The following is a 27,300-nucleotide window of genomic DNA, read 5'->3' as shown; positions in this document are numbered from 1 at the left end:
TTCACAGGTCAGATGAATGGTGACCACACTCGGCTGGAGTTCAGTAACATTGAAACCGGGATTCTGACAGAACGGCGCTTTGCCTCCACGGCTCCATCCAACTTCATTGGTCACCTGCAAGGCCTGAAGTTCAACGGCCTTTTCTACATCGACATGTGCAAGAATGGGGACATAGACTTCTGTGAGCTAAATGCTCGTTTCGGCATGCGCTCCATTGTGGCCGATCCTGTTACCTTCAAGACCAAAGGAAGTTATCTGGGTCTTGCTACGCTCCAGGCATATAGCACCATGCACCTGTTCTTTCAGTTCAAAACCACCTCGGGTGACGGATTCATTCTCTTCAACAGTGGAGACGGGAATGATTTTATTGCCGTGGAGCTTGTCAAAGGGTGAGTGGAAGAAGAGGGTTCAAAGTACCAATTTCCAGTTTTTATATGGCTATTTTATTGAGGTTGACAGGTAAGGCTGGGAATCTATCCCATAAAGAATCCATTCTGAGGAGTTGGGAGGAACATTGCTAAAAGTGTGCTCATTTTATAGAATCCAGGGGCCTTATTCACAAAACATCTTAAGGCTAAAAGTAGCTCCTAACTTGATGATTTAGGAGACACTCTTAAAAATGATGGCCTCTGGAGAACTCAGAACAACTGCTAGCATAAAGTTTAAGGTAAAAATAACTGCCATTAAATTATAGTATCTTACTACTATGAAATTAGATAAACTGTTCATTCATTACATCACTTTACCTCTGTCTTTATCCCCTTTTATCCTCTTCTCTTCTTTTTGGCACTGTATCTATCGCAGACTATAATGCTCATTTATAATGTGTCATGTAAATTCGGCCATCCGTCACAATCAGGTAATTTTCACAGTGTCTAGACCCGGCGCGAGCTGCCAGGCCCGTTTCTACAGGGGAGCCTGAGTGTGTTAAGCGCCTTCAAACAAAAGCAATGCTGTCTACATTGGATGCGGCGAGAGGCGACGCTACACAACAAATTAACAACAACTGATCGCACGCGCTCTGTTTCTGACGCACTTCAAGCACTCGCTGGGCGGGGGAAGATTGATGTGCCCGACCGGACTCTGGGGACTTGGTTAAGTTTTTGTGGAGTTTTTTTTTTTTTTTTTTTTTTTTTTAGTATTTCAAATTAATGGTTTTTAAATAGTATTATTTAAAAAAAAAAAAAAAAAAAAAAAATCGCTCGTTCACTCTTTGGCGCCCCTATGGATGAGTGGCGCCCCTAGCATTTGCCTATTCCGCCTATGCCGCGGGCCGGCCCTGGATCGGCCTTGCGAGTAGCCGCCACTGTACCAATAAGCATCAGTTTAGTTTTGGAGCTGTTCAATTCCAGGAAGTTATTCCTGCATCCAGATTCTAATCTCTACTAGATTAAATGCATTCAATATTTTGATTTATAGATTTTAATCTGCGATGACATAACATAAAAGTTAATTTATGTACAGGCAAAATGCATTGAATGATGAAGAATAAAACATCAAGTTTGGCCCGATAGCCTTGTGCGTAGCTCTGGTGACCCGAGTTCGAGTTCCAGCTCATGGACCTTTCCCAATCCCATCCCCCCTTTCTCTCTTCCACTTTGCTTCCTGTCTACTCACTGTCCTATCATAATAAAAAGGCAAAAGCGGCAAAAATAAATCTTTAATAAATATTAGGGCTGGGAATCAAAAAAAAAAAAAAAAAAAAAAAAATTGTATTAATTGCACAATTTGCTGTAATTAATTGCAATTAATTGTATTTCCCCCAAGCTTGTAATCATCAATATTTAAACTTAATCACCTAATTAAATTAAACAACACAGGGGAAAAAAAAGGAACAGAAAATATCCCTAAATTAAAATAATATGAAATATCAATATATTATTCTTTTTCAATAATCAATCAACATAATCAATTTAACAGATTTTTTTTTTTTATCAAAATAAAATATAGTCCTACCTATTATTACCAGAGCATGTGATCAGAGCAGGTAATTTTACCATTGTTGCCCAGCATGACCATACCAGCTCAGCAAACAGAAGTCTACTACTGAGAAATTTCACGTTATTTGAGCGGACTTTACTTTTCCAGTGCATGATCGGTACATGATTGGAGCGTTTGGGCCGTTAATGACAGAGCAGAACGCGCAGCGCAAACATGGAGCGGAATATTGAGTAGAGAGTGCAGCAGCACGCCGACACACACACACACACACCTGAAACGGAGACCGCGGCGCACACACGGAGCGGAAAAGACCCGCTCATGAAAGCTGCGCCAGAATGAAACCTGATCGCCGAACACGGAGGGGCGGGACGGCATATTTTCGGCCTTTTCAATAGCAGCCGCAACAGGAAATCATTCAAACGAGGCAAAAAAAAAAAGTGCTGCGTTAATTGCGTTTTTTTTTTTTTTTTTTTTCGCATTAAATATTTAATATTAATCGCAAAGATTAACGCGTTAATTCCCCCAGCCCTAATAAATATATAAGAAAATAATGTCATATTACCTGTGGCAGTTGTTTCACAAGTTCACACTTAAAAATTATTGAACAGTAAAGGAGTAAAATAAGCATATTTAGCGTGCTCTCCGATGGGATCGAGGGCTCCGAGCTCTGAAAGCCCAAAACTAGAGTTTTCCCCGTTTTCCCCGTTTCCCCGGCTGGGAATAGGAATTCTTAGTGGTAAGATAAAATGTTCTGTGAACACAGCCCCAGATTATCAAACTACTACACGGCCCAGAAGACCTTGAATAGCTAATGTTGAGGAAATTGATTCATCCCAGTGATGCATATCTTTTGAATATGTTCACTGAAATGATTTGTTCATGTTCAGTGACTGATTCATTCATTGAGTCTTGCTGTAATATACGTCATTACATTAGTAGGAGGAAAAGCTAGGAGTGGGTATTTTGTTTCAGTTTAGTGACACAAATCTTTTAAATCTGTTCTCCAAACAGATTTGCTCTCATCAGCAAGTGGTGACTAGTGAGTGAGAGAAATGATAATACTGATGACCAAAACACCATATCAGCACTAAGTTAAAACAGATTTAAAAACGATTGATCAACATGATACGAGAGTTAAGTGAACAAAAGACCATTCAATTGTTGCAAATGTTATATTACAGAGGATTTCACCTTAGCTTCCAGACTTCTCAGGATCTCAGACTTGATGTTTAAAAAAAAGTCTAAAATTAACTTGATTAATATGGATGAAAAAATTGAAAACAGAATCGATTCAAAAAGTTCTGGAATCAGCCAACCCTATTGAGCTGTACTTTCAGCATACATGTTGGTCTCTCTCTGTTACTAATACCAAATAGGTTTAAAATATAATTCATTAGACCAAGTTAGCGGAAAGAATCATCAAAAAGTAAAACTTACATAAATAGTCTTCATAAAATCTAAATGTTTTAGTTTACTGTCTGTCATATTGTGCACAAATCATCAGCAAACATTCTGAAGAAAAATACCTTTGATTTGTTTTGACAATCTTTCATCAAAGTACTAAATTGTTATGCTTCGGAAACATTATTATTTAAAAAAAAATTTAAATGTATATGTAACCAGGACTGTGCAGGCAGAGGAAAAATAATGTTGACCCAATATAATCAAACCTTCTTTATTTAATAAAATCAAGGTTGGATAGAATTGAGTCCCACTGTAATGGTGACTGTTTTAGTAAAAACAGGATGTTGGATCCAAATGCAGCAGATGGTTTATTAAAACATGATAACAGAAGTAAATCCAGGCCGGAACAAGATAAATCAAAACAACAGGAACTAAAACAAGCACCGTACATCCACATAAGGACAACACCAGTGGCCCGTTGCATGAAGCCGCTTTCAGTTGCTCCCCAGGCAAGTTTGAGATTAGTTTGAGCAAACTTTGTTTTTTCGGGCTTTATTCTGGGTTTGAGACCAATCAGTACAGTGAACTGGACCTTCAGTGTACAGTGACATGTATCTGATGCAATAAAGCCACTCCCCCTGTATCTCTCGCTTCAAATGAAAGCAGTTTAGAGTGAAAGAATTTTAGAGACAAATTTGCCCATGTGAATTTACCCATTGCTGCACGTCACACTTTTAGGTCCTCACACTTATTTAAACCAGGTCGAATTTTTATGGATTTGGCAAATTCACTGTTTGTTCTACTTGCTTCAGACAAAGAACACGAGAAACACTGGGGTAGTATTTATACACAAGATAACAAGGGGCTGATGAGGGAAACAAGACTGAGCCTGGTTTCTCCCTAGGTTTTTTTCTTCATTCTGTCACCTGATGGAGTTTGGGTTCCTTGCCACTGTCGCCTCTGGCTTGCTTAGTTGGGGACACTTAATTATAAAATATAATTATAATAAATATAATAAAAAAATATAATATAATAACCAATCAACAAGAAAAACTACAAAGGACTACAAAACATGGCGTAGAACAGGAAATAACATAAAAGTCCACACAAGACAGGGAAACACAGGCTGGGATCGTGACATGAATGGTTAGCCTTGTCCATCTAAATGCTTGATCCTCTTGGTCTGTGGCCTGTCCTCTAACAGAATATAAAACCTCTTCCTCTTTAAAACGAGTGTCCACTCTTATGGCCATCTGATAGAGAAGCCTCTCAGTTGATCATCTGAGTTTGCTCCAGTGTGTACTTAGGCTGAGTGTTCTTCAGTGAAGTGCACTTGGATGGATTTGGGACGTGGAGCTCAGTGTGTGTGTGTGTGTGTGTGTGTGTGTGTGTGTGTGTGTGTGTGTGTGTGTGTGTGTGTGTGTGTGTGTGTGTGTGTGTGTGTGTGTGTGTTTGTGTTTGTCAGGTATATCCACTATGTGTTTGACCTGGGAAATGGACCGAGTCTTCTGAAGGGAAACAGCGACAGTCCTCTTAACGACAACCAGTGGCACAATGTGGTGATCACTCGAGACGCCAGCAACACACACACGTTAAAGGTGGACGCCAAGTCTGTCAGCCAGGTGGTCAACGGAGCTAAAAATCTGGACCTGAAAGGTCAGCTTGACCTTTTTATGACATTTTTGATTGTATGTTTGACATTTTATAGATCAAAACATGTATTGGGAGTTGTCTTGTTCCACTCTTTGCAGGTGATCTGTTTGTGGCCGGTCTGGGGCCCAACATGTACCAGATCCTGCCGAAGCTGGTGGTGTCTCGCGAGGGTTTCCAGGGCTGCTTAGCGTCCATGGATCTCAACGGTCGTCTGCCAGACCTCATCAATGACGCTCTGTTCCGCAGCGGGCAGATCGAACGGGGCTGTGAAGGTATATGTGATTCATCACACCTCATTGTGACACATTACAATGTTTAAACCATTCAATTCAAACCTGATTTAACCTCTACACGTTGTTTTTGTCTTTCTAAATCATATATATATTAATCAGATTTTTTATTGTTTTATGTTTCTGTTTTGCTGATATGCTGAGAGCCTCTGTAACCACTAGATGGCGCCTTAACCAAGGCCTGTTAACAGTAGTTACCATTAATGTATGATGTATCCACAATCTTTTTATTAAAGATCTGAATGAGGTACATTTGTTTAACTGTAGAAAATAACTTAAATTAACTTATCATTATCCCCGCCTTACTAAAATTATTACCCCTGTTACTCTCTCTTTATCCTTCATAAATTTTTCCTCTCTCTCTCTCGGCTGACCTTCCTCCACTAACAAACCCTTTTTTATTATCCAATTCTTTCGGAAATTTCCTGCTAACAAAGTTGGTTTCACCAAAGCTGACCTGCAAGGTAGAGGGTTTGACCTTTTTACCTCATTTACATGCACCTGGCTGAAAGTTGCACTGAGCTTTAACATTAATGTTTCTCCACAAAACAAAATACTAAAACACCAGAACACTATCTATCTATCTATCTATCTATCTATCTATCTATCTATCTATCTATCTATCTATCTATCTATCTATCTATCTATCTATCTATCTATCTATCTATCTATCTATCTATCTATCTATCTATCTATCTATCTATCTATCTGTCTATGTATCTATCTATTTATCTATCATCTATCTGTCTGTCTGTCTATCTACTGTATATATCATCTATCTATCCTCTGTGTCTGTCTGTCTATCTAGTCTATATATCTGTCTGTCTGTCTGTCTGTCTGTCCGTCTCTCCGTCTGTCTGTCCGTCTGTCTGTCTGTAATCTATCTGTCTGTCTGTCTGTTTGTCGCATTAAAATTATAGAAAGTTGCAGCATTTCTACATTTATTTAATCGCTGACCCGTGCAGTAGCTGAGGGGAACTAAGAATAAATCCAAACCCTATAAATATCCTCCTTAAGAACCTTCCAGCTCAAAGCTTTCCACTGAAGGCACATCAAAATCAAGACATTGTCTAGTGTCCCCGCTGTTCTACGGCAATTGGCCACAATTCTCTCCCTTACTGAAGCATTTTAATGGATGTTTTGGCAATTACTCATTTATATTGTGTTGAGTGCATCCAAGAGTGGTTCAGTAGGGGAATCATTAGAGGCGGAAACCAGCAAGAGAAAAGAAAGAATTCTTCCATTACTTCCCCGACTCAATAAAAGCACTTTCAGCCAGAGGACACTTTCATACATCCGTACTCAGGCCTTCGCTCTTTGTTTTGAATGCATGTTTTTCTGTTCGGTTTCTTTTGTTGGTGATCTGAGCTGCTGGAATTGATTTGTCAGTATGGCTTGAATGAATTTGGATAGAGCATAAACAGAATTGTTTGTATTCCCTCAGTAATTGTCTATAATGAAGTGTGGAATGTGAACACATTTTGAAAAGTGAAATGTGAGTAGATGGTGTATTCACATCGCATATCACTTTTTTTCTTTTTTTCTTTTTTTTTCTAGCAGTGTTCAGTATTTCTGTTTTTTTTGTGTGTCTTGAAATGGATTTTTCCATTTGATATATGAGATATATCTGAGATATTCATCACTGCTAAAAAAATAAAAAACATTTTCTTAATCTTTTTTTTTTTTTTTTTTTTTTGTGAATATATACATAATCATAAAACAGTATACTTGCTTAAGATATGAATACATGCTTCCGGTTAATATATTTTGAGTTAAGTTTATTTTTATTACTCTATTTTAAATTTTGTTGTTGGTATAAACCTTATCATAAGCATTACTGGGGGAAGTGTGGGAACAGTTGGAATGTCACATAAATGGCAAAGGATTAGCTCATAAATATTGAGTAGATTATGCACAGTCAGAGAAAAAAACTTTGCAGGAACCTCATTTTTTGTTATGTCATTCTCAAACTTGAAACTTTGAGTCAATTGCATTTCTAGGTTGCTCTGGCTCATGTATCATTTTAGATGATTTTAGGTACAATTCTTACTATTAACTATTAATTATGACTTTTGCCTCAAGAAACTCCTAATTTCTCCTCATTAATAGTTAATAAAGTAGTTGTTACGTTTAGGTATTGGGTAGGATTAAGAGATGTACTGTAGAATATGGTCATGCAGAATTAATATGTGCTTTATAAGTACTAATAAACAGCCAATGTCCTAGTAATATGCATACTAATGAACAACTAGTTAATAGCAAAACAATTTTTTTTGCATACTTCTGTCACAGCGGGATCAGGCAAGAAAATGAGGCAAGGCAAGGTGGATCTAATTCAGGGGTGGGCAAAGTTTTTGGCTCAAGGGCCACACTGGGTTTTAAAATTTGACAGAGGGCCGGCCCAGTAGCAGATTATGAAACATGATCTCATGAAAGTGCGTATCTATACCACAAATTTTATTTCTCGTGCCATTTATATGCCAAAATGTTTTTTTGCATGCATATGCTACGCACTGTAAACCCCTTGGTTAGGATTAGGGGTGCGGAGTGCGTGCCTATTACACGCCATAAAGTGCGTATCATATGCACGCGAAAACTGCGTAACATAAGCACTACAAATACAATTCGTGGTATTCGCTATACATGAGATCGGGCTGAGCAAACACATTTACGTTGTGGCAACGTCTGCGCGAAATTCAACAACTGAGAGACGACATTCTGACAATACATTTTTTATGCTAGATATCCCTCATTTAGCATGTTATGTTTTGAGGTTAATTTTTAATTAGTCAGATGTTAGATAATTATAGCCTATACTTTTTAAATATTGTTTATCCTTATTATTATTTAATGGGCCTAACAGTAAATTAGAAACAAAACACCTGCAAGTGTACACTTAGAAGAGGAAAAATGACAGAAGGTTACATTAATTCAACTTTATTAAAACTGCATATGGCAATCAATTTGCACATCCAAAAGTCATACATTTGTGGAAAAAACCGAAATAAACGACTATACAAATTTTTTAAGTATAATAAAATAAAACATAAAAAGCAAAGGCAGATCAGAACATTTAATGAACAAAACCGGGTTCTGTACATGGCAGACAGGGGAGCGTAGTCGAAAGCTGGGCGATAAAGGTCGGTAAACGGAATCAGTCAGGATACATCCACAAATCCAGAGGAGCAAAGAAACTAAATAGCAGACTAATCAAAGGAAAAACTAAACGGGTGTGCAAGCGGTTACCAAACTTTTTTTTCTCTGTGAGTTTCCAAAAAAGGAAAAAACATTAACGTGCAACAAGTCTATGCACTTAAAGAAATTCGCGTCCGAAATTTTCGCACGTTAAAAAATAAATACGACCTCACGTTATGTCAATCACGCTTGTACACTGCCTTCGAAACTTTCGTCCGTCAAAAAAAAAAATCTAATCAGGTTCGATTTTCTGCGTTTTTTGCATCCGTAGCAAGCATTTTGAATGGTGTTTTGACAATTCAGAGCCACCGAATCACGAAAGCGAAAAAAAACCCATGCGATAATTTCGGACTCAGTGTGCAAGGGCCTTTAGTCACTGTTTGTTTGGTTTCCATGGTGACGCGTCATTGCTTGTTATGTGACACACCACAGCCACAACAGCGCTGAATATCGCTTTAATTATCGCAGGCGATACGTCCGCGATAATTAATGCGATATGGCTCAGCTTGTCAGTTAACTACGGCTCTGTGTTGTAAATGCTGCTCCATTTAAAAGCAGGTGATGGCGATTTACTACTAATCAAGGAACCGGCTTTACTGACGAGATGCGCCTAACAATGTCATGCGATATATCACCCAGCCCTAAAATAAAGTGTAATCGATTTACTGTATCAAACAAAACTTGCCAATGATGCAAGAAAAAAAGTCCAAATCCCTCTGCTGCCTAAATTAATTTATCTGGTTTTAAGGAAATGTAAATATTTTTACTGGAGAAACAAGACCAACATACAGATTTTTATTTTATGTTTTATTTTGTTTTGTTTGTTTGCTTGTCTGAATGTTCCACCACTACTACAGTGTGGCTCAGTATTCAGGACGGATACGCCACCATGAATGTTTTCCCAGTGTTGATGCTGACCCGTGAATGACCTTGCATGCATGCTGGTCTTGCTGTGCTGCCTGTGACAGAGATGCCTGTTGAAATGTGTCATTACTATTGACTCACACTGTTCCTGTCTCCTCCACGCCAGGGCCCAGCACTACATGCCAGGAGGATTCGTGCGCCAACATGGGTGTGTGCATCCAGCAGTGGGAGAACTTCACCTGCGACTGCTCCATGACCTCGTACTCCGGCACCCAGTGCAACGACCGTGAGTGACCCCTTTACACTTTCCTACAGCTGGTTGTAGCATCAAATGCATAAAGATAAACAGTTTCTGGGGTAAGGGGATTTGAACACGATCGGATCAGATTTTCACTACACGATTATCGCGGGCCAATCAGCAGTAGAAGTAGTGTCCATTTGAAGAAATGTAGAAAGAGAGATGGCTGAGAGACATTACAAAAGAGAAAGGTCAGAGGAATATCATTGGAAAAATAAGAGTTATGATCAGACAATAACTTTAGGACCTGTGTTAATATTAGAAAAGCTTTCCAGCGCTGGAGAGACTGAAGCGGGAAGGCCTGAAAACGGTTGAGGTTGAGTTGTTTCTCCTCCATACTAGGGATGGCGAAAACTACAAAATTTCTTGACCGACCACCGAGCCTCATTAGCCGGTTGAAACCGGTTTACCGATTAGTTTAAAATATGCTACGCTATTTGAAATAACAGCCATTTCGAGCCGCGCCTGCAATATCGCAACTCTGTCGCATCTCTCTGCCGCTCTGCCTCCCGCTCGCTCACACACACACTGCCGCCCTTCCACTCACGTCACTTTTTTAAAATCCCCTACAGCGCGAAACATGAGTCCCGCAAACGCGCCGCCGAGGAGCTTGTATGTAATCGGAGGACAAATGGCTCCTTAGTTTCGAAATGGTTTGGTACAAGGTGATCGCGTTGAAAATAAAGGCATTTGTCTAGCGTTTGAAGCTCATTTGAAACATTGCTGCGGCTCATTTAAGAAAATGACAGCTCCGAAGAGACGCCACTTTAGTTTGAGGTAGTGCTAACAATAATAAAGAAAGATGATGATCATCATCACCTTACATCATAGATGATGTGCTACTACTGTATTTAAGCACTGTATCACACAAGTTGCAACTTACATCTATGTCAGCCATGAGATGGCTAACTGTAGTAGCGTTTAGTCCACTGTCTATCATAGCCTAATTTAGAGATCACTTTTTTTTTTTTCTTAACCGACTGCCGACAACTTTGATCGGTTAACGTTGCATACAGTCAACCATCGGTCAAACGGTCATCGGTTAACATCCCTACTCCATACGTGAGTAACATTGGCTTTGCTGTGTTTCACAGAACCAAGATATGCTCTTGTTGTAATATTAGCTGTAGTAACAGGACAGTTTTGAGTGTCATGGTTTGACTGGAGCTGCTGTGCTTCTGGAGATTAACAACCAACTCATGTTTTTATATACGTACTCTTGTAGATTGTATGTTAATTTTTTGTTCTTCCTTGTTTTTTGCTCATCATCTTCGTTTTATTTTTCACTAAGCATTATTTTGATTCACTTCAACTATGATAAAGAGACATCCACTCTTGCATTGCGTGTTCGTTCATTTTGGGGGCGGAGCAATGAAGGGAGGGGTGTGTTTGTTTGGGTTGATTTCAGATATCAACAGTGTTTCTCAGAAAGTGCAAGTGCACCTTTAAGTGCAAGTTTTGCAGCGCCAAACTTTCACATACATAACATTATAATGAGAACACTATTGTAATGGCATGATCTTTGTGCTTCAGTTGCTTGTGTTAACGGGAATTATGCATCTGACTAGCACAGTCACGTTAACTTTTTTGCATCCTTTTGTGCAGATGATTGTTTTTGTTTTGTTGGCCAAAATTCTGTGATTGGTTGAGCGAATAAAAAAAAGTGGTTGAATGTAATAGGGTCTGAACCATTAAAAAGCCCATTTGACAAGTGCTTTGTGTTGATTTCATAGTGAAACAGGAAAATTTGAATATATTCTCGGATGCACCAATAGTATCAGTGTGGCGTTTTCAGGTTTTTGATTTTGTGTGCTATTAATGATTTTGAAGTTTCTGTGCTTTTTAGTGTTGTTAAATGTATAAGGAATCTCTTAATGAGATTAAAACAAGTAGAATTGGTTAGTGGCTTTACATCCTTCGTGGTTCGCCCTCTAATTTAAAAGGGGCGGGGTTAAGGGCTGTGACTGGCTAATATAAATATTGCCCCAGGAACAACAAAGTATGCTGATTCAGGACAAAGTCCTACTTTTGTAAAAGTGTTTTTGAGTGAGTGAGAGATAGTGGAATGACAGTGAGGAATGTGTGGTCCATCTATCCAGTCATCAGATTAATAGGCTGTGAGCAGTTGTAATGAGGTGCAGTAAATGTTCAAATGTCAAATTAGCCCAGCAGCCTCTCAAACATGGCAAAGCATACACAGAAATCCTTCTCCTCTAACTCTGTCTCTCTTTTCATTTCTCCCTCTCTTTTTCTGTCTCCATTAATGAAGAATAAGTTGGCTTCTGTTTCTTTAATGATGTCTCCCATGTTTAACCTCCGGCAGTTATATGCCGTTTCATCACTCTGACATTTCTAATCATAGAGGCAAATTCAATTTCACCCCTCAAATGGGCTCTTGAGCTTGCGAGACAATTCTATGTAGGGTCACGGCAGTTACAGCGAGTGCCACAGCCTTGTAGACTCATCATTTAAAGCCAAGATCATTCATAAGTGAAAAGTTTGTGTTCTTGGAATAACACATTAATAAGAAATTAAATATACATTTTCTTGCCAGGTGGCAATTGCCGGTTTTGGAGTGTATTTGTATGTGCATATTTTTTGTATCCATAATTAAGCTTGACTAATTAATATTTTAATTATCCATACTTAATGAAGCATAATCAAGCTCTATTGTTCTGGAACAATGGAGAATTATAAATTTTTTTGATGGAATTCTGCTCTTCAAAAATCTTCCTCACTGTTCCTCACTGTTTATTCACAAATAAATACTTATTTGCAGCTGTATCATACAAATAAATAGTTAAAAAATCATATATTGTGATTTCTGGATTTTTTTTTTTTTAGATTATGTCTCTCACAGTGGACATGCACCTACGATGACAATTTCAGACCCCTCCATGATTTCCAAGTGGGAGAACTTGCAAAATAGCAGGGTGTTCAAATCCTTATTTTCCTCACTGTATATATAATTGTTACCTTTTATTTGTATTTTTTTTATGGAAAACAAGGCACACATATGGGGGAAATTTTTTTTGCAATGTGGCTCTATTCAGAATGTAATACTAGACTACTACTTTCTTAACAGTATACACTGTATACTACATACTATTTTACTCACACACTTATTCCACAATTTACATTTCAAACAAAATTTTTTGTGTAAAAATGAACTTAAATTCCAGACATTTTCAGAAATCTAGACACGCAATGAGAAAACTGTAATTATTAATGGCTCATTTGTCACATGGGAGATAGAAGGTCAAGTTGAGCACATTACATTAAGAGTCTGTGCAGTGTGCTTTTTGGGATACTGCACAGTGGCAAATGTAGCACGCCATCTGTATTTTATGTATACAGTATCTTATGCCTACTTTACATACTTAAAATTTCCAACTGGTATAGCACTGGTATACAACTGGTATAGCACTATTCCAAACATATCATCTAGATGGCAGCAGTGCGCCTGTCAAGCCGACACTAGTATGCAGTTCAGGATCAAACTGGAACACGATCCCCAGAGCATGCAATCAGTTCTGTTTGCATTTGCATCACTGTCTTCATCTTTTCCCAAACACATGTTCACAGACACATGCACAAACACATGCACACACTCACACACACCACGCGTCAAAAGCTCCTCCTCCTCTCTTTCGACATAAACGGTCCAAATTGTAAGTGTGCATATGATGTCTTTACTCTGTTTGGCATCCAGAAACACAACGGCACACCATACGATGCCAAAGACCGGCACACTCCACAGCAGAACAGGGGCCAGTGGTGTTTGTGGCCAGAGAAAGAGCAACTCTGCGTGAGGGTGATTCTAATTAGCGGGTGTCGCTGCCCCTGCGCGCTTGTGGGAGGAAGAGCAGCCTTTAATAACTCAAATCCGACTCAGTCCAACAGACAGACAGCCTAGATTAATCAGGTAGACAGACAGGCAGAGAGAGCGAGAGAGAGCGAAAATGAGAACATTGTGTGTGTGGTTAAAAATGGTGGATGCAGTCCGTAACCTAGATTTCAGCTGGAGGTTTTAAAGCGTTTTGTTTGAGCCAGAAGCTTTCTGCAGTTTTTTTGTTTGTGGTTTTTTTTTTTTTTTTTTGTGTTCATAAATCCTTCTATTGTGTTATGCTGAAGTCGTAGAGGATAGAAGGTGAATATGGCAGCGTATTCATCACGCTAGCCGAGCAACACAACAGAAACGCTCAGCTAAGCTCCAGCAGACACCTCAGCCTCCAGGGCACCGTCTTCAGCCAACTCAACACCTATTTATGAAGACCACAATACTCCTGCGACACCATGGCATTGCTTAGCCACAGTGTGTGTGTGCATGCTAATAAGCTAAATTTGCTAACAGCATGATTCATTCCAAGAGAAATGCTAGATTCATTGTTTTGTTCTACAGTGAACTCCTCCCCCTTCCATCTTTATCATTATCCCAGCTTTTAATTTATCCCAAGGACATTTGAGCTATAGGCTCAATCCACAACACTGACCGAGGCAATTACTCAACTTGCGTAATTGAATTAGCACATTCTATCCTTTATTTGCCCGCCTCCTCTCGCAAAGGTCGCGGTTTATTGTTTATGAGGAGTTTGAGAGGCTTTGTGCATACACACACTCACACGCACAACAAATCATAGAAACATAGGGAGAGTGAATCAGTTTAAGTTGGCATTGTAATCGTTCAGAGCAATTGAATGCAATGAATCTCATTGTCCGGCTGTAATCCTGCTGACAGTCCAAATGTGCTTGATCGATTTCCTTCGAAAAATAGTGTTTGCTTTAGTGCTGGTTATTACACAAAATCAAATTCCACAATAATAAGCTTAAGAGAACAGATGAAAAAAAAAAAAAAAAAAAAAAAATTCTAAGATTACTTCAGTAATGTCCTCAAGCACATGCTTACCTGCTTTGTCTCTATATTAACAAATTTGAAACAAAATGGGAACCCTCCCAACAGTCCATTAACCACATTTAAGGGATATTAAACTAAAACTAAGTTTTATTAGTTGAATTTAAAAACATTTTCTAATAATAATCAGTAAAAAAAAAAAAAAATGTATCATACTCAGGGACTCATAATAGAGTAGGAGAGCTGGTTCAGTGTAATGTTAACAACAAGTCAAGTCACCTTTATTTATATAGCGCTTTTAACAATACAGATTGTTTCAAAGCAGCTTTACTGTGATAATTGGAAATTAATGGAACAGAGATTGTTTTGGCTTTACAGCATAAAGTTAGAATAAAGTTATTGTCCAGCTAAAGTAAGTTTTTTGATTGATTCACTTAGGGTCCGCTTACACAATATTGTTTTAATGTGTTCTGGCCATTTATTTGCTCGACAACAGTGTTTTGTGGCTCGAGAACGCAAACTTTGAAATATTAACACGGTATAATCTCCGTGAGGTGACGGCGTGCACATGCATATCACGTGTTTAGTCTATAGGTGTGCGCGTTTGAATATATATGTGCGCAGGCTTTCTTTACAAATTAAAATTGGCGAATTACTTGGCTGGCCTTAAAAATTCATAATACAGAATTTTTTTGTCGTTTCTGCGGATCCATGCGAACTGGGATCAATTTGATAACATTTTATCTGTATAGAGGTAAAGGGAAGGGAAGGAGGCCTTTACAGGGTAGAGACTTAGTTGACACTTCAGGGCTGTGTTGCATTGGATATTAGAGGGATGCTCCCCCCAAAAAATATGTGTTCAGGTGCAAAACAATAGGCGTGTCATGAGTTCACACTAGACGTAAACCTTAGTACATTGTGAAGCGTGCCTTAGGCGCATTGTAAAACTTGTTCGTGAAATTATATATGCAGAAGCACAGAGGACCGTCAAGTCTCACGATGGTTGGTTTGTGATGATGGTTTGTAGTTTAAAAGGGCCACCTGATTCATATGTGATCATGAGTCAAGTCAAGTCACCTTTATTTATATAGCGCTTTTTACAATACAGATTGCATCAAAGCAGCTTCGCAGTGAGAACATGAAAATAATACAACAAAATGTGTTTCTAGAAGAAAATTGCGTTATCGTCCACCATGGGCAAGGCTAGCCCAGCACCCCTAAAACTTGGAGTAAGAAATGTTGTTATTCTAAAAATTTTGTTCGTCTTTGACAAGGTTAAATAATGTCCAAAACATACTCCGTAGTTTGTGGTTTAAAATGTATGTGTTAAGGATGAAAATGAAACCATCCCCGCTTAGCAAATGGTGTCATCCTCTTCTCTTCTTCTACTTCTCCTCTGTACCTGCACCGCTCAGCACGACCGTCATCCAGCGCGAAACACACGCAGAGTGAGAACCATAGGCGTCACTAGGCCCTTTTTAAACTTCTGCCTAGCCCCCCTAAACATTTGTGATTAAGTGTAGGCTACACAAATTCGTGTTCGCTTCAGTCTTGTTATAATCAGATTCAGAGTGTTCTTCATCTTCAATCCGCAGCTGCGCCAAGCAGAGCGCACGTCAGAAACAGAGTGTGTGTGTGTGTGTGTGTGTGTGTGTGTGTGTGTGTGTATGTGTGTTCTTCTGAGCCTCATTGGTCTTTCACTGCTCGTCAATGTCAGAATATTTGAGATGACCAATCAAATCAAAGTAGGCGGGCTTTATGTTCACAGAAGCTGCTGAGCGCGAATTTTAGCAGCACGACTGACGCTTCAGTTTACGGTCAAGTGCGAGTTAAGAAGATGTAAGTAGCTAAACTAAACATTTTATATTTGACAGTTTTTTAGGTCATAAATGTTAAACGAATGATAAAAATAATTAGAAAACTAATAAACTTTTGTCTAATTTCGCCATTTTGAGCTGAAAATAGGCCTATATAACGTGTAATTATGTCATTGTGAGGGGACAAGAAACATTAACAAAGCCGTTTTCATAGGCACAAGATTAATAATGCATGTGTACATGTTGTTGAGAATTAATATAATACAATTTGTAGCCTTCAGTAAATTAAAAAAGTTCAGCTTTAGGAGGGGAAGAGACAGGGCAAGATGAGGAGACTGAGAGAAAAAGACAGAGTGATGGAGATGAGGAGAGAGCAGGTTTTAAATCTATTTCTTATCCTTTTTTGGCCTTCAAACGTCTTGAAATGCACATATCAGAGAAATAAAAATGTTTAACCCCATAACAACCTCAAATGTATGACCTCTTTGATTATAAAGCCCTGTCTACGGCCATGTATTAGGCCTAGATCAATAATGAATGTGTACATATTGTGAATGAATTTAATAAACTTAGTTACCTAGCTTTCCTGGTAGCTTTTTCTGAGAAAATGATTCATAAATCAACCTATCAGTTGACCCTATGTTTACTTTCTTCACTGACAGACAAAAATGAAAAGCCTATATCAGTCAAAGCTCAGCTTTAGGAGGGGAAAAGACAGAGCAAGAGAAAAACAAAGAGAAAAAGAGTGTGATGCTGATGAGGTGAGAAAAATAAACAGCTGCCCGCACATGGTTTTAAAGCTATTGTTATCCAGTTTTGTTGGCCTTCAAAAACATCTTAAAATGCACATATGTAGATCAGAGAATTCAACATTTTCTGGGGGGAGCATGCCCCCGAACCCCCCTAAATACCTCACATTCGGGACCTCAGTGATTATAAAACCCTGCCATATGCATGTTACTGGATGAATGAATGAAACTAGTTAATAATGAGCATTAGACCATAAACTAACTTTTTTTTTTTAAATCATACCCTCATTGGGGGGCTGAGCCCCCCTAAAATGAAAATCCTAGAATCGCCCCTGTGTCGTCCACCTTAAAGGCACACTGTGTAGAAATTGTGTTTTTGTCAAACAGCGACCCCTAGAGTCGCTGTGGAATACTTGCACTGTCGTAAATACCCCTGCACCCCCCACCCTGTACACCGGTACCTGCGTCGGGCATGGAACAGGCACAGATAGACTCCGAAGACATGATTATTGCAATTTATCATAGTTTGCAAACTGTGCTCGTTTACACTATTTACAACCTCTACGTTAGGCTTATTTATGTCCTGATAATTATGTGAGATATTGAAAACTGTTCTCATGATAATCGCAAGAATCAACGTCAACAGCGTCGTCTGATATCCCTCAGGACTACGTGATAAATACACCTCACACAACACCTGAGTTCAGCTGGCAAACTAGTTCGTGAGGCAAGCTAGGCAATAAAACATAACGCAAAAAACACGTAAGAGAAACGAGTGTTTGTTAGCAAGTCTGTTAACAGCTCTGATAATCGAAAGCTAGCTATATTCCACATATGTGGAAATTATTGGACTGGTCTAATTATCAGCAATGGATGAATGAACAGCATGTAAAAAAAAAAAGACATACTACAGGCAAGCGCAACAACATACAACATGGAATGCAAACAAGTTTACAAATAAGAGATTTATTTACTGGCCACTTCATGCGTTTTCTCAGATCGGATAGCTCTGATATCAAAACGATTCCATTTACACCTGGTCACATAAATGTGTTTTTGCGAAATGGATTTAAATCCGATCTTCAATTCCCGCGCTATATGCAGATTTAATGGAGTGCACGTCACCGAAAGCAACAGATATGAGCTGCATTTTATTGATCATCAGCTAAAATTTCAAAATCAAAGACCGCAATAAGAGAGAGTGGCAACAGCCCTGGTAAGATCATTTCGTTTCTTTACTTTTAATGATGATGATTGTGTGTTAAGCGTCTGCGACTTACTTTCACTTTGATTTGCGATAGTTTGCACGTTGGCTTGAAGAATAGATGCTCAGCTTCTCATCTGTGGTGATGCGTGTTCCAGTAGCGTCGTCATATCTGGCTATAACATATAGCCTATAACACGCTCTCACACGTTTTTTTACTTATTTATTTTTAGCATTTTTGGGAGGAGTACAATTTACATATGTGGTTTCAACAACCAGATGCATTTACACTTGTCCAGTTTCGTCTGGAATGCGTCTCAGACCTCCTCCTGAAGTGGTTTGAGCGATCAGATTCAAATCCGTCTTGAATGCGTTTCGGAGGGCATTTACACCTGGTCTTTTCACGATCGGATAGCTATCCGATCTGAGAAAACGCATGAAGTGGCCAGGTGTAAACAGCCCCCATGACAAAAACATACGCACGAAAGCCGAAAACAAACGCTGGTTGGCCTCTCACGTCCATAGACAGTATAAACGCTCACGTCCAAATTTGAGGAAGTGGTGGGGGAAGTGACGTATGCCGTAAAGCAGTCGAATTTTGTAGTTATTTTTGTGCTTGGGTTACTACCCGAACCCCGAAGTTACGTAGTGCCAGTAAAAGCGATACAGACCCCGTCAGGCTATGGCAGACGTGTCATTCAACCTATTGTAAGTCGATGAACCATCACAAGGGTCTTGGAAATATATTATGAAGGTTGAAAAGCTACATAGTGTTCCTTTAAGTAAGGCAGATCAATAATATTGTTGAATATTAAATGTCCCCAACTAAGCAAGCCAGAAGCCAAGGCAACAATGAAACAACAATGGAAGTTCAGGGGCCCCAGTTTTCTTCTGTTGGCACCCTGTGATTGGAACTCTTCATTACAAATTGGGGTCTAGTACATTCAGGAATGACAAACAGGACGGGGAGTGTCTTGCCATTTGGGTTCCATGTAAGTCTAGGGCCCCGGAGCCCAGTCGGTAATCTTGCCCTGCCAGTAAGCTTTAATAATGTGATGTATTTCACATTATATATTCGTGTAGATGCTGTGATGGTTTGAGCTATGCTCCCCAGACTCATTTAAGTTTAGACTCAGCATCTGCTGTTGCGCTGAGGTGTGATGGAGATGTCCAACACCTCATTATTCACGATTGAGCTGTGGCTGAGAAACGCCCCTGAAAGAGCTACCCAAGGCGTAGGGGTAGCTCTCTTCTGCGTCTCAAGTGAAATAAGGGCAACACATTTTTATGGCTGGACATTTATAACCCTCAGCATATGTACCTGGGAGTCCCGCCTCTCCTTCCAGCACATGAATAATGCATCAGGCTCCTACATAAAACATGCTGGGTGAAGGCAAACAGGTGTTCATGTGCCCCTGTTCTCTGGGATCCTGTTCTGGTTCAGTGTCAGTCACAGATGGGAAGGAAACCATGCCAGCTAGCTTCAATCAAGAGATTTAGCTTTTCTATGGCTGTTTCTGGAAGAGATCCTTCTCACCACATCATCATGGAAAACAGGGCTTCATCCAGCCACAAGGAAATGTAATATTATGTCTGAGAGGCAGTGCTTTCATGGTGCAAGCAGAAGCTCTTGTGCTTTGATGCTAAATGACAGTTAGCGCATCACTTTGCGGCGAGTGAGGCTTCTTGTTGGGGCTCTAGGGAGAGCAGCGTTAGCCCGTCAAACAGATGCTATTACGCCCACGCGCAAGCATGCAAGAACGTAGATGTCTCTATTAAAACGAAATCTTTCAGACGTGATGCGTAACAAAGTGCAGAATCACCGTCGATTATTGAATGCTCTTCCCTGTAATGCTGTTATATGTTCATACGTTATTCATTTTCTAGCACCATGATGATATGGTAAGGATTTAAGAATCAGGCAAAAATGAACATTCTTTCATTATTTACTCACAGTTGTGTCGTTGAAACCCATATGCTTATTTTTTTCAGTGAAACTTAAAAGCAGAACATTTTAAAGAATCTTCTCAGAGCCATTCCTACGCAACATTCATAGTGAACATGTCTGTAAAGAGGACAACAATACCATACATTGCCATACATTACCAACCATTGATTTTTAAAACAGCATGCTACTTTTATAATATTTTTTCAGTGTTTAGAACATGTCAGATGTGGTCAGTATGAACTGTAATACAGTATATGTGTATATGGAATGATGTTTTTTCAAAAAGTTGTACTTCTACAAAAAAAAAAAAAAAAAAAAAAAAAAGTGTTTGTAACGACATGAAATGATGGCAGAATTTTTTGTTTTGTGGATTTCTTTAGGTGAAGCTCTAGAGGGCTTTCACATTATAGCTTTCGTGGAAGAGTGGGAGAGCACTGCTGATATTCTTGTTTGAAGATTATTTTCTCATTCCTCATATACCGGAAGCCTGACCTCAGCTTTACCTACATTTAGAACAGAGATAATGCTTACAGACGCTCACCTCTAAACCAGCAGCCTCAGTGAAAGAGACGTTTGTGGCTGCGTGTAGAGATAAGAGCAGATCTGCCACGGAAAGTCTGCAGAGGCTTGAGAAGAAGGAACATGATTGAATCAGTCACATTACGAAAACGGAAGGAGCACAGATTTTCTAGAGCCTCGTGACCTTGAAGCAGTGAGTGATTTTTTTTTGCTCTGGTGTTTTCTGACAAACATACAGGCATCCATCAATACAGGTTCCTGCTTTCCAGGGTTGGGCAGAATCTAGAATTGAAGAACTATCTTTCTTTCGCTGTTGTGTAAATCTGAATCAATTTGGGCATGTTGAATTTGAATTGGAGTGACAAAAAAATTTAATACTGATTTGCAATTCAAAAACATTCACAGTCACACAACAGTCACAGTCACACAAACATTCACAGTCACACAAACAAGTTTTATAAAACGTCTATAATTATCATTAATTTTGATTAACTATACGCATTTATTCCATATGCACAATACACTTTTCTCAACTGATTTGATGGCAACAATTGTAACAATTTACAATAGTTCGTTTACATGAACGTTAGCATTAATTAAGGAATAATTGGCGATGAGCCGTTGAATTACTAGTAAAAAATAATGCACATCCGAGGTTGTAATCCTGCCACGATGTGAAGTGACAAAAGCTCAGAGTTATTTATGCTTGAGCACCAAATCAGCATATCACAATGATTTCTGAAGGATCATGTGATACTGAAGACTGGAGTAATGATGCTGAAAATACAGCATTGCCATCACAGGAATAAATTACATTTTAAAATATTTAAGTAAAAACAGTTATTTTAAATTGTAATAATATTTCACAATATTACTGTTTTTACTGTATATATGCAGCCTAAGTGAGCATATGATCCTTCTTTCAAAAAACATTTAAAAAAATCTTAATTTTTCCAAACTGTATTGCGTAGGCTACATAGAATATATATAGAATATATAGAAAACTAATTCTGAAACATGTTAAAAAATACACATGCAAAAGGTGTTTGAATTTTATTCCATTTTAATTCTACTTTCTTAAATAAAAATTCTGTATCATCTATGTCAGTGGTTCTCAAACTTTTTACACCAAGTACCACCTCAGAAAATATGTGGCTCTCCAAGTACCAACATAATAACCAATATGAAAATACAGCAGCGTAGTAGGCCTAACTATTCAGCTACAGTTACAGTGCTATGCAATCATCTTTTGGAAATTGAAGTTAATGCCTTAATTAAAAAAATTAGGAAAAATCCAACCTTTAAGGACACCAATTTTCTTTGTGAATGAATGATGTATCGTAAATAAATAAATGTTCTTCCTCAAAATACAGGGTGCATAAGTCTGGACACCCCTATGTTTAATTCCCATAGAGGCAGGCAGATTTTTATTTTTAAAGGCCAGTTACTTCATGGATCCAGGATACTATGCATCCTGATAAAGTTCCCTTGGCCTTTGGAATTAAAATAGCCCCACATCATCACATAGCCTTCACCATACCTAGAGATTGGCATGGTTTTATTTTAGTTAGCCTAATAGCTGGTTTGATTTGCATTGAGAGATGATCTTATGGAAAGTGCTCCATGCCAATCTCTAGGTATGGTGAAGGCTATGTGATGATGTGGGGCTATTTTAATCCCAAAGGCCAAGGGAACTTTATCAGGATGCATAGTATCCTGGATCCATGAAGTAACTGGCCTTTAAAAATAAAAATCTCCTGCCTCTATGGGAATTTAACATAGGGGTGTCCAGACTTATGCACCCTGTATTTTAAGGAAGAACATTTATTTATTTACGATACATTATTCATTCACAAAGAAAATATGTGTCCTTAAAGGTTGGATTTTTCCTAATTTTTTGATTAAGGCATTAAGTTCAATTTCCAAAAGATGATTTTTTATTCCTCTTTTTAGTCAACTTTAACATGGGTGTCTAAACTTATGCATAGCACTGTATGCACAGCTCAAAAATGAGGCAGTTTTATTTCTAATAAGAATATTTATTATTGCCAGCCACTTTAAACATTGTAAAAACACAGTTTGAATATTAGCACTGCACTGTGCTGCTTACATACAGGTAAATAAAAAAAATTAATAATGATTAAATTAAAATGTATTGCACCTAAAAGTGAAATAAAAACTGTAGCCTACTTAAAGATTATATTCTGAAAATGTATTGCACTTAAAGGTTAAATAAAAACTGTACTGTACTTAAAATATTAAGTTCTGTAAATAAAAAGTACTGTAATTAATAAAACAAATTAACACAGGCTATGTATTCATATTTAACCTTTTTACACGTACATTTAAAATATTCTGGCTGACCCCCGTGAGTTTTTCAAGGCGACCGTTATTTAGGACTGATCACTTTGTTTCCATGGTGACACGTCATTGCTTGTCACGTGACACACCACAGCCACAATAACACTGAATGACTGATGATCTGCTTTTATTTTATTTTTTATTCAAAATCTTCACAAATGTGTTAGCTATAGCATGAAATATCTGATATTCCGATGCGCAAGTGTTTTGTTGTTTAAACACCTTTATAACAATCGCATTAGTTGAGCTATATGCGCAATGGGCGGCGTCATGTTAGTTTGTGCCGCAGACGCAGTTCAGAGAATCGGATCTGTTGGATTTACAACACGTGAATTCATCCACTTCTCCCGAAATACATGAAAGTGGCCGGTGAACTGGGAGAAGAATAGAGTAAACTTTAAAGTTACTTACACAACAATGTGTATCTGATATGAATAAAACGTGTTGTCTAATTATAATGGAAAGGATTATTATTGGCGCTTCCATAGACAGCAGTGTGTATTTTACAAACTCTGAATGTATTGTTTTTTTTAGTACTGATGTGAATTTAAATGTCTGAAACCTAAAATAAACATTATGTGGTTGAAAACACTGAATAGTGATATATGACAGCGCTGAGCTGGCTCTGGCTCAGCGCCAGTCAATGGCGAAAGCACATTTGAATTTAGCAGTTGATGATCACGTGATGCACTGACCGTTCTACTCACACCGGTGTGATCGTACACTCCAGGGACCAGCCAAGACTGATCAATACAATACAATACAATACGTTTATTTATAAAGCACAATTTAAAAACAACCAAAGTTGACCAAAGTGCTGTACAAAAAAAAAAAAAAAAAAAAAAAAATTGTAATAGTAAAAAATAGTAATGATAACGAAAAATAAATGATGAAACACAATAGGTGTAACACACAAAAGTAAAGTCATAAAACAGCAAGTCAAAATATATTAAACGTAGAGTAGACTTAAAAGTAGATAAAGTTGTGGCAGTTCTGATATGAACCGGGAGACTATTCCATAGTTTAGGGCCGATGACAGAAAAGGCACGATCTATTTTTTAGTCTTGTCCTGGGAACTTGCAATAGTCCAGAATTAGCAGATCTAAGTGACCTTGACTGAGTGTAGGGATGTAGCAGATCTGACAAGTACTGTGGTGCCTCATTATGAATAGATTTAAAAACAAACAATAGAATTTTATTTATTTGACCGGCAGCCAATGTAGTGAGATCAAGACCGGCGTGACAGAATCATATTTACGTTTTCCATAAAGAAGCCGAGCCGCTGCATTCTGAACTAACTGTAGACGTGAAACACAAGCCTGTGGAGCACCGATATAATCACACTTGTTTGATCGTATGTGCAAAATTCAGTGATTCCTCTGCGTACCACTAGAGGGAGCCTGCATACCACTAGTGGCACCCGTACCACACTTTGAGAATCAGTGAGCTATGTTATCTCATTTCAAGAATCGAAGGCTATCATTTCAATTCTGAATGGCACACAACCCTGCTGTTTGACTAAGAAATCTAACTCTGCCTTTAAAAATTTTCTTTTGTTATTTCCAGACTACCTGAAAGTTCTGGAATCTGTTGTAAGTCTCTAAAGATAGTTGGTAAGATATTTGAAGAAGTTGTGAAGGTATTGCATGAAGATCACGTCACACGCTTTGCATTGATTCTATTGATCGTGGCCGCTGTCCAGTGACGATATACTTTATTTATGTATGTCTACCAGTTTTGAACCTCTCACAAGGATACTCTATCCTTGTCTCAATATAATTGGCTCGCACATATAAAGTAACTTTTGCCACAATGGTTTTACGCGAATGTCCCCTCAAGTGTAACAAGTAGCTGTTGGTTTGAAATCAATAGGCATCATTTTGTTTGCTCAAGGCCTTTTTTGTCCTTAATTGATGTACTTCAAATGCGTGGACCTGGGGTGTGAGCAGAGGAGGAAAGCAAAGTGTTTGTCATTGAAGACAATTTCTCCGCTCAATTTCTCAAACTATTTAATGCATTCCTTCTTTTCCTCTAGTGCCAAGATTTATATACAGGTATCAGAAAGTTGAATAGGTTTTGTTGTCCTGTTCTGCTGAGATTTCTGCCTACCTGCTCTGTAATAAGCTGGTAAACTACTCAACCAAAAATGCTTGGTTACACATAATCCTTAAGACTGTGTGCAGAATGTATTGCTTTTACCATTTGAAAATATAGACATGTCGTTTGTCAAGGATTTAGGACGTTTAGTGGAAAGGTGAGCTAAATTAATTTTAATAATTAATTTTTTTGTGACTTAATGTTCTTTCCAGGTTTGATGCACCACTTCTTTGGAGTTTAAGGAGGTGCGCTCACATGCACACATTCATGCACATGTGTTGGGCTGTGGCATCATGTTTCCTTTTTTTCAGCATCTGGCATCATGAGCATTACATGTTTTAAAGTCAATGGCAGACTTGGCAGTATTAAATTAAAAGACCAATCAGATTAAACTGGAGTTGAGACAAGAATCATATGTGTTGGGGAACTTATTAAAAAACAATTGGCCGTGGAATGTCTGAGAAGTGACATACTATAAACTGGTGATTGGTCGGTGTCTGTCGGCTCAGTGTGAATTGGCCTTAAGATTGTGCCTATGACAAATGACTTTATAGCTTGATGTGATTTCATCAACCTTATCAGAGCACACTGTGTCTGCAGCTAACAGGTCCAGCTGTGAGAATATTTGATCATTGTTACTAAGCTTGAAGTTTGGTTCTTTTCTTTTTTGCTCCACAAGTCATTGTTAAATTGAATCAGTTTCTATTCAACTGCAGATCATTTATCATGGAAGAATACCTAGAATGAATTTGCGCGAAAATGTGCTTAAGGCCCCCAACTATATGTATTATGGCTGGGTTGATAATATATATTCATCTTTCTGATGAACCGATATCGATTCTTAACTTCCAAGCAAATAAACATAATTTGTAGTGTGCATATTCCATCCAATAATCACATTAAGCTATGTACATTGTTATTATTCATTTAAACAAAGTCTAATTTTCCAAATTCTGTAAATTTTATCACGGATTTCCAACCATAAATACAGTTGTTATGCTCTTTGTCTTGCATGTGATCAGGGCATCTCTTTCTCTTTACTACTAGTTATAGCACAAAATGAGCATGCATGCAAGGTATGCTGAAAGAAACAGTACAACATATTAAAACCTATTATGTCTATTGTAATCACTTAATTAGTGTTTTCACCAGTCAAAAAATGTCATGTAACCTGTCATGTAAATGTCATGTAACCGGAATATACAAAAGAAGAAAGAAACTAGTAATTAAACTGCAGCTATTACATCATTTGCACATTTTTTCCCTTCTGTGATCATTGATAGTGGTTTAATTTCATATGGCTATTTTTTTTCCACGTTTTCTGAGCTTATCGACTCTTCCTGGATGAAATGCCTCTAATAGACTGCAACTCTGTCGTAACCTTTCCAAGGAATATAACACTCAGGAAGCAAACTAGGACACCGATGTCATTTAGATTAAGGCTGAGCCCAAGAATGTTGTTATTGCATTCAATGGGTGACAAGGGACCCAATTACCAGACAGGACTGATGCCTCCAGGGTCTGCCTTTTGAAATTGTTTCACATGTACGTGAGACGGATGGAGAGCTTTTGACTGGGATAAATATGGGGGTCAAAAATGGGAGGACGCAGTAGAGAAATTGTCCAATTTGATCAAATGTGAGCCACTTTGTGACACGCCTTGATCATAGAATTTTAAATGGTATTGGATGAAATGACTGAGTGCTTGGCCCTACAAGTAAGGCGTGTGTGTGTGTGCGTGCGTGTGTGTGTGTGTTGAAAATATTGAATGTAGTTTGCATACAATAGTAGTCAGTTGTCAGTTTTTTTTATTTTATTTTTTATTTTATTTATTTTATTATATAGGTGTTAAAGATTAGTTCACCCAAAAATGTACACGCTGTTATCATTTACTCATGCCTCATGGCATTCCATGTTGTGTGTGACTTTCTCAGAACACAAAAGGAGATATTTAGCAGACTGTTCATGCTTTTCCATTTGTTAAAAGCATCCAGATTACTGGCTGTCAAGCTCCATAAAGGACCAAAATGCACCATAAAAGTTCATGTAACTTTATTCCCAGTCATCTGAAGCCATACTGTAGCTTTTTGTTTAGAACAGACTGAGAT

The 27,300-nt window shown here is 38.3% G+C and overlaps 1 protein-coding gene across 1 annotated transcript in view; it reads left to right on the top strand.

Moving 5' to 3' along the window:
- Positions 1-27,300, top strand: part of nrxn3b (neurexin 3b) — a 523,467-nt gene that overhangs the window by 229,381 nt on the left and 266,786 nt on the right. The window contains 4 exon segments of the mRNA XM_084433352.1: positions 8-389; positions 4,811-5,001; positions 5,097-5,270; positions 9,514-9,633. Coding sequence (XP_084289478.1) covers positions 8-389; positions 4,811-5,001; positions 5,097-5,270; positions 9,514-9,633 — 867 coding nt within the window.

This window comes from Rutilus rutilus (assembly GCF_951802725.1).
Source record: "Rutilus rutilus genome assembly, chromosome: 15".
Lineage (NCBI taxonomy): Eukaryota > Metazoa > Chordata > Actinopteri > Cypriniformes > Leuciscidae > Rutilus > Rutilus rutilus.
Note: the sequence above shows the minus strand (reverse complement) of the source record. Positions and strands in the feature narration are given on the sequence as shown.